General features: G+C 37.7%; 1 protein-coding gene across 1 annotated transcript; it reads left to right on the forward strand.

The window, feature by feature from the left end:
• Positions 1–308: 308 nt before the first annotated feature.
• Positions 309–8,969, forward strand: LOC129260534 (uncharacterized). The gene is made up of 3 exons (XM_054898502.2): positions 309–506; positions 5,464–5,787; positions 7,084–8,969. The coding sequence occupies exons 2-3, from the start codon at positions 5,480–5,482 to the stop codon at positions 7,772–7,774; spliced, it is 999 nt and encodes a 332-aa protein (XP_054754477.2). The 5' UTR covers positions 309–506; positions 5,464–5,479; the 3' UTR covers positions 7,775–8,969.
• Positions 8,970–9,241: the final 272 nt, after the last annotated feature.

A 9,241-nucleotide genomic window follows, 5' to 3' on the forward strand; every position in this document is an offset into this window, starting at 1 on the left:
CTCCCGTTCACGAGGCGCCTCAGATGCGGGCGCTCTACCGGTGAGCCATCATGCAGGACCAAAACCACGCCCCTTTCTTTTCTTTTTCCTCACTTAAGAGTGTTTGGCTTGTAATGGCAATCTCGGAGCTCATACCTCAGTCACATTTCCCCCTACGACGGCCGTACAGCGAGTCGAAAACTGCAATTTTAACTTCTTTTTTGGTAATAGCTACATAATGCGGGTCGAATAAAACGGCTTTATCGACCGGCCATACGGCCGCCGTAGAGCAAATGTGACTGAGGTATTAGCTTGGTCGAAGTTCACTTATGAAGACCGTGAAGAAAATATGCAGAACTTAGTATCTGGGTCTCCTAGTACACCTATTGCAGTTTATACTCGAAGGTGTATGGCCAAGCCCTTGCACTTGCAAACAAATATCCATATTCAAAATTAAAAAAAACATATCATCAAAATATATAGGAGGATTAAAAATCCACGGCAAGTTACTCTCCTCGTATTGATCGGTAAGTAGGATTTTTTATTTCATTTTTTTTTTGGAAAGAGGTAGAACTTAATTGCAATCATTGAGATAGGCATATTTGTTTTCAGGTTACGTGCAACTCGTGTTGGCCAAAATAGAACTTTTTATCTTTAGTATGTTCATTTCCACTATGATGTGTTGATATAATTTATTGTTCTGAATACTAATTCAGCCCCCCCCCCCCCGTCATAAAATTTCCATTGAATAGGGCTATCACAGCACGGCGGTGCACAAAAGTAAGTAAACCCATGTACCTACTAGGTCCATGGTTAACCCCATCAGAAAATAAATGTATTTAAAGGCCCGTATTCTGAAGTCGGGTTTAACTTAAACTCTGGTTTAAAGTTGTGGTTTAAGTATGGAGAGCCAATTGTTACATAAATCACTAACAGTAGAGATCTCATACTTCAGCTCATTTGGCTCTCAAATCAATTGTGTAGGAAGTATAAATAGATTATTGTCTTCACCATCGATGAATCAGGTAAGAGCACAGTAAACATAAGAAATATACAACTTAATTTAAAAATTTGATACTTTTGGCTTCCCATACTTAAACCACAACTTTAAACCTGAGTTTAAGTTAAACCCGACTTCAGAATACGGGCCAAAGTGTTCAAGTTCTGCTATGTTTTAGCTATTTAATTCAAGTGATGAAATATTACATTCAATAGAATTTGTTTCTCTGGGCTTGCTGAACATTGTAGTGTTGCATCTACACCCTGTATGAAGGGGGGCATTTTGTAAGTGGGGTTCACTAACTTTTGAGCATTTCTTTATGTCTGACTATATACTGGCACTCGATGATGGGCGGCAATCGGGGGGGGGGGGGGGGACAGGGGACCCGGGCCCCCTGAAATTTAGGATTATGTATAGCAGCCTCCGGGAGAGGGTTGCCTCGCACCCCCTATAGAGGAACTAAACAATCGCCCGAAATAATTTTAAATTCAGTCATAGAATACTACCAGAAGAAATAATCTAATGCATATTGAAAATAAATAATATACATGTATATATTTTTTATGCAATACTTGAAAAGTTCCAGAAACCACTTTTCATCTTCTTTTATCTGCAAAGTGTTAACAGATTTTAGGCTTACACTCTTAAGATGTTGGGCAACATACTCTCCACGCAGCAATTTGTTTGAAAAAATGGTCAAACTCTGGTTTTCAACCAATACTGTGTAGTTTTCACCCAAAGCACACATTATTGGTTTAAAACTACCCAGAGTTGTGTGGACAGTATGTTGCCCAACATTTTTAAGAGTGTAATTTATAATAGGTCTCAAATGTCATTTTAATCCTTTAGTTCCTGTTTCATGTCTTTTTATTTTATATATTTATTATATTTTTGTATGTGAATTTTATATATAACATTATTGTAAACATCATATTAACGAAGAAAGTCCCTCAATATGAGGATTAAAGAGAAGAAATGCATGTGTTTACCATTCTTTTAATTAATAACCTATAATATAACATTGTTCAATAATTTTGGTCTTCTGATGCGATCGAAAATAATTACTTCGTCACCCTGTTATATCAGCCTTGAAGTGGTATTTGCTTTATGACGACTCCTAGCCAATAGACCTGATAGACTTTGGCTATTTGATTTGCCCCAAGTGATCAATAGGGCCAAACTTATGAGTTTTATCAACAATAAAATGAAACGTATGGTCGAGGTCTCTTTCTTTTAGTTTTTAATTCTCGGATGGGTATATGAGTTTTGCGAGCAAATTATGTTTAAAGGCCCCATCATTATACAACAGGAATCGAGCAGAATAAGCTGGGGGAAAAAATAATAATAAAAGAAAAATCGGGAAAATAAGGGGGGGGGGTGAATTCACCTAACTGGAGTTCAACTAAATTCAGAGCCTACTCGCTGTTTGCTCAGGGATCGACTCACAATGCACGAGGCAAGGCAACATCTTGTCCGAAGTGCGAAATCTCAGTAGAGTTTGTTCACCTTTGCATCAGATTCGCTGATTATATTGTCATGTTACTGTCAATCCTATTGGAAACATTATAATGATTAAGTTATAACCATATATATATAATCTTTGTCACAACCAGGGGTCCATTACACAAAGCTTAGCAATCATCGCAGAACATTTTCTATACGATTGATTGCATTGACTACAATGTACAATCAATCGTAAAAATCAAGCGTACAATCAATTGCTGACCTTAGTGAAACACCCCCATGTCACATTTTCAGTCTGTGGTCAATCATTAATCCTCCTTGCCTTGTGCTTTCAATTTTGTATCAATACGTAGATAAGGAAAAGGTGAAACGAGAAAAACGAAATAACCTCGAAAGTAAACCTTGTTCTTGTTTTCTAAAAGTCTTGAAGGGGCACTTGTAAAACGAACTTGCTATACCGTGGAAAATAAAGAATACCCTATAGTAGTGAATTAGGCCTACATCGAGAATGTAAGAACACCACAAAGCAGTAGAGCTATGAAAGTTTGAAGTTTCATTCACTTTTGGGGTAGTCCTGCATGAGCTAAACTGCTTAATAAAATACTGGCCTTATGAGCAATAGCTCCCACTTATATAGGCTAGAATTTGTCGTATTATATTTTTGGTTAATCATGCATATTCAGTGATTGGTAAACACAACATTGACATTTAAATGTAGAAATTAAAAAAAAAAATTTGGTAATACCGAGATGTGGTATATTGCATCATATTGCTCTGTCTTCTTGCGAGCTGCTTTGGTGGAAATTAAGAGAATCGCCTGATGAATAAAAATGTTCGTTGATTTATCATCATATATAGCAGCTTTGATGGGCACGCCGTATTTTGAAGTCGGGTTTAATTTAAACTCTGGTCTATGGATATAGCCAAAAGTGGCATTAATCCCTTACAATAGTCTTCACCAACAAAGATTTAGGGAAGAGCGGATATTGAATACGTTTTGGCGAAGAAAAATGGTAAATTATCTGTACATTTTAAAAAGTGGAGATTTGATATCTAATTTGTTTCATGTATCTGTCTTGAGTATATACCTACATGTACGTAAGTGCTTCTCTGTTTAATCATGCATGTAAATAGCTTGTTGATTTGTTTGATTTGTACTGTGATTTATTTTTTGATCAATAAAGATTGAAAGAAACAAAAATTAGGGAAGAGCATGATAGAGTAAACATAGGAAACATACAATGTAATTTAAAAAATGACATTTTTTGTTTCACAAGAGTCGTGATTTAGCGCAGAGATAGATCCAAGATAAACCTGACTTCAGAATAAGGGTCATAGAGTAAAACTAACATTAACATATTTCGGTATTGTGCGCAAAATGGAATTAGGCCTATATATAAGTATATTGCACTGTGATATGATTTTGGTAAAAATACGTTGAACTTGTCTTGTATATTGTAACCTTAAGTACGTTTTTTTTGGGTTAGATAGTAAAGAGTTTAACGAACTTTATTTAACATAGGACATAATATACAAGATCACATTACTCATGTGCGTGACTTAAGCAGACAGAGGCACACTGCATACCTGTATTTTTTTTAGAGTAAAATAACTACTAATTTTTTTTACTTTTTAACACCAATTTTGCTTGTCAGTCGCTTTTCAGGAGGAATACATCGACCCATTCTACCTCCGAGCAGTCCCAATGAACAAACTCACTAGGGTTTATCTGAGGAGTGAAATACTCTTTCTTCTTTTCTTTAGGTCAATGTTGATATCGTCAATATGGTAACGAAGGGTTAAATATTAAATTTTGTCAACTATAACAACGTCAACGAAGATTGTAAGAAAGCACTTCTGAAGTCCAAGTGTGATTTGATTTTATAGGAGTATGACTCGGCATATATATGAAATATAACGCTATTACATTATATAACGCTTCTTGTTTCACTGACCAGCAAACGTTGACTTGCGAATTTTTAAGTTGGCCGGGTAAAACATGTCTTTATCATTTATACTATTTCCATTTGCAATTCTTGCTACAAACCTTTCCAGATGAGCTGTGCTCGGGACGAGGGGTGGGGGCGGTTGCCTTGCCAAAGGACGCTATCAATTCTGTGGTGGAATTCGAACATACGACTCTCTGGTTACAAGGCGAGACTCTCAGAACTAAAGTACCAACCCAGACCACTGGCGTACAGATAGAGGTCAACGACCCCCCCCCAAAAAAAAAAAAAGGAGAAAAAGAAATGAAAATAGAGAAATTATTAAGTATTCCTTTTCACTGAATATTATGTCAAAATCTGTCCAAGAATGAGACTTTTTAAATTAAAACGTCAACAGTTTTGCTCGCTCGCATCTTTATTTTTAGTTCATACGCCACTGCGGCCGACACCAACCACGACACTTCTTCCTGAGATATGAACAAACTATACTTATAAAATAAGGCAAATTATGCCTCTCAAATTGTGTCAACAGGCGTTGCTTTTTTATGCAGGTTCCCTCGTATTTCATGCATTATTTAAAGTCATCTTTGGTTTCAAATCACTGTATTATTTAATTTAGATGAATGATGCCATATCTGATTTGTACACCATGCTAATTCTTCTGATGTTATATTGCTTTTGAATTATGTTGTAAAATAAAGTCAAATATCAAATTTCCTTTTATAAAAAACAGGGTCCGCGGAGCCCGGCTGGTTGAAGGTAGTCTGCAGGCACAGACTCTGATTGAAACTTTGATCAACAAATGGGTCTTCACATAAGACTAGCACATGAGAGGGCATTCAGTACATAATTGTAGGCTGCGTATTCAGACCACTTTAGTCTCGTAAAGAGTTGGCACAGCTAGACTTTTGTCAATAATCGTGATTTTTGCGTTCCACTCCCCCTTTTAAAAATGTGTTAAATCATCAATCATCATCATCATCTTCATCATCATCATCATTATCATCATCATCACCACCACCATCATCATCATTATTCAGTTTGCTTAATATCTAATCTATTTCGATTACATAGATAGCCTACTACCACCATGACCACCAATGGAGCACTCGGGACGAACGGGGACACCAACCACAAAAAACCCCGTGTCCTCATGTGGTGCGTGCCTCGGTCTGTGTCGACGGCGATGACGAAATGCATGAGCTTCGTCGAGGGCGCCGAGATCTGGTTGGAACCGTACGTCATCAGCAAGGCAGCCGAAGACACCCACAACATATACCATCCCGAGAGCGACTTCCCCTTGGAGCTGGACGGAAATGTCGATGTGTTCAGAGAGGCTGCGATAAAGCTGACGATCGGAGGGGACGATTTCGACGAAGAGCACCTCGAATTGTTATCGTAAGAAACATGAAAACAAAGTGTATGATGGGGTGTCCAAACTTCGCGCACTTTTCAAAAATATTCATCAGGCTTAAATTTTTTCACAAAATATTCATAATTTATACAAAACCAATTCAAGAAATAGTTACCACATTGACGGCAAGATCGTAAACTATAAAATCATGAACGAAAATGTAAAGTAGGTCAAGGGGATTTGCCGGTATCGCGATCTCAAAATTCTATTCCGATCGGCGAATGCGCGCTGTGCTGGAAAACCGTTCAAAAAAAGTGTGACCTAACTTCGCGGACCAAAGTTTTTGTGGACATTTAAACAAAACTCAAGCTCAAAAAGTGAAATATTTATATCAGATTGATGGCAAAATGCTATAGAATCGGTTCGTACCACATTTAACTCACATTTTTGATGATTTCTGCTTGCAAAATGGTGATATCGTGATGCTTGTTGAGAATATCAGATTTCTTAAAAAACGGGCGCTAACGGTGACAAATTTGCCGATCTTTTGCCAATATTTTCATGAATACTGAACTCATCCTAAAGAAACTTACACCAAAGGGTAATTTTAGGTCGCTTTTCACGTTGATGATGTCAGATTTTAAGGATATTGGCTAGTTTTTTAGATAATGACCGTCCGCGAAGTATGGACACGCGCGAAGTTTGGACTCATGTTACTGAGTGAAGTTCAGGCCATCCGGCCTATAAAGTTGATTTCAAACTACTAAGAAATATGAAATTTTCCATCAAACTCGGAAGTCGACATTTCAAAATATACCTTGTTTTAAAAGTCTATAACGTGCATAAAATGGTATGTAAAAGTAAGCGATGGGGGGGGGCGGCCTTTGGGACCATGGACCCGTAAATATTCATGACCAGGAAAAGGGGAGAAAAAAATCAAGGAAGAAAAAATATTGAAATATATCATTTTCTAAAGTGTGTTAAAATCAATCTTAGAATAAGACTTGTTGTATTAAATAAACAAAGAAAATTTGTTCGCTCGCAGCTTTTTAGAAAAAAGTTGCCCATGCGCCATGTTTGGATTACTTCCTTAATAATTATGTTTGGTTCATTACGCCACATTGTCTTTATTGCATTTTAAGTTACCATGGTTACAGCAATTAAATTGTATGTGTTTTATGTGGAGTCAACCGCGTGTGCTTCGAATCACCGTAATCATAAATCGTTTTTCCCAAGGGGAGGAGTAGGCAATAATAATTTCCATAGACGTTTCGATATCCTGAGCATAATATAGTCACAATCATAATTCTTACCCTTTCTTTACGCTTTTCCTCTCACAGACCGGTGACGCTCAAACAAAAGTTCGACAATGTGGATCCTTCTAACGAATTTGTCTTCATCAAAGACATGGCAGTCGGGATGCCACCGAGTCGCTATCCGTATCTACCCGATCGATCCAGTGGATTCAAGCACTTCTTTCTCATCCGGCATCCCGTAAAAGCTTACAAGTCGTTGCGCGCGAAACTTCTGAACTTTCTTCTCACAGCTGATCCTGAGTTATTGGAGAGCGCCGGTATGAAGAAACCCAATGAGAAGACGTTCCATGTCATCAACGACGTGCCTCCGCCTCGAGAAGGAACGCAGTACATGTACGAAGCCGTTCACCAACTCTGGACCCACATCAAGAGGACGGCCGACGACGACCCGGTGATCGTGGACATCGATGAGGTCCTGGAGGATCCCTCGGCGATGTTGCCGCGGATGTGCGCTGTGTTGGGGATCCCTTACTCCGATAGCTTGCTGTCGTGGGACGCGTCGTCCGACGTCGTCCTGAAATGGAAGAGCTCGTGTTCGAACGTCCGTGATTCTCCAAGGTATGCCATGTGGTTCGACAATGCCTTCAAAAGCTCGTGCTTCAAGGCGTCATCCACCACGGCATCACTGGATGACGCTAGTGACGACATCAAAGAAATTGTCGAAAAGGAAATTCCTTTCTATGAAGAAATGTATAATCTACGAATAACAGTCTAAAACAATTTTCTTATCCTTACCATGGGGAGCGTTTCATGAAAGAGCTTGATCCGACAAGTCCTGTTTTATCCGACAGTTACCATAGTAACAGTGCCTCTCAGCCAATCAGAATCAGGGAAAGTTGTCTGATGAAACGCTCCTCAGATAGCAAAAAGGGGGCAGGCATCTGCGTCAGCGCAGAGGATTATCTGTTTTTTTTTTTTGGGGGGGGGGGCGCAACAATAGACAAAGAAATAAAATTACTGCTACTTATTTTTCATATATACGTTTTTTTTATATATCATACACACATGAAAATAATAAATAATCATGATTTCACTTAATAACATAAGTAAACTGGGGATATACATTTGCGCCGGAAGGAGGAGGCAGTGGGGGCTATTCCCCCTCCCAAAATACTTTTGCCCCCGCGGCCCCCTGAAATTAAGAAAATGATCAATATTATTCAAAGAAAAAAATAAAAAATGAAACCAATTTTCTTGTCTAAATTGTATTTTTTTAAACTAAATAAATGAAACGTTTTCGCCCCTGACGGGGCAAGTTAATTTAAAAAAAATATATATATATACTACAAGTAAATTTAGTGTATAGACAAGTGTGTCCCATTAATAACACGAGAAACATAACTTTTTTTAATCCTTTCATTTTCCTCTTATTCAATAAGTTTCTTTGCAATAAAAGAATATTTTCAATGCTCGAGTACTTAATAATTTAATTAATGAATTACGATTAATGATCAATTAATTTGCTTATTTATCTATTTATACATATCTAATCAGGATTAGTAATAATGATTAACCCGGAGTATCCCATTTAACATATATTCGTTCCCGTTTAAATAGTGTTTTAATTTTTTGGTACTGTGGCAATATTTGACAATAAGGACAATCTGAATGCAAGCGAATTCTTAATACATTGACAAAAGGAATTAAATCGTATTTTGAAGTGTACCTGTCGGAAATAACTCCTTGTTAATGCTAGAGCACCTGAATTAGGGTATAAGCTATGGTAATCATATGGTATTTAGGCATATATATAGATAAATGCTGCATATTATTATAAGACGGAACATTTAATTTTCATTTGATAATTTTGTTATGTGAGTAGGTGACGTCACCAGTTACCTCTTTTTATACCTCCTGTGATGTGCATTTCAGAAATAATGTGAAATAAATGTCATAACATTGTAATTTTACATCAGATTTTGATTACAGCGTTATGTGGATTTCAAGTAGTATATATATATATATATATATAAAGAGAGAGAGAGAGGGAGGGGAGGGGTGGGAGGGGGAGAGGGGTGGGGGATGGAGGAATGCAGCGAGCACCGTGACTGAATTGAATGGAATTGCAATAGCGCCATATTAATACCCTCAAAAAATTAATTCTGAGTTTCTGAGCAAACTTCCTCATAAGTTATAATGCATGGGGCATGGGGGGGGGGGGGATCTCCCACAATATTTCGGT

Source organism: Lytechinus pictus, chromosome 5 (assembly GCF_037042905.1).
Source record: "Lytechinus pictus isolate F3 Inbred chromosome 5, Lp3.0, whole genome shotgun sequence".
Taxonomy (NCBI): Eukaryota; Metazoa; Echinodermata; class Echinoidea; order Temnopleuroida; family Toxopneustidae; genus Lytechinus; species Lytechinus pictus.

Coding starts and splice junctions, on each gene's coding strand:
- LOC129260534 (XM_054898502.2), top strand. CDS start 5,480: ATGACCACCAATGGAGCACTCGGGACGAACGGGGACACCAACCACAAA. Junction 5,788..7,083: donor GAGCACCTCGAATTGTTATC/GTAAGAAACATG, acceptor TTCCTCTCACAG/ACCGGTGACGCTCAAACAAA.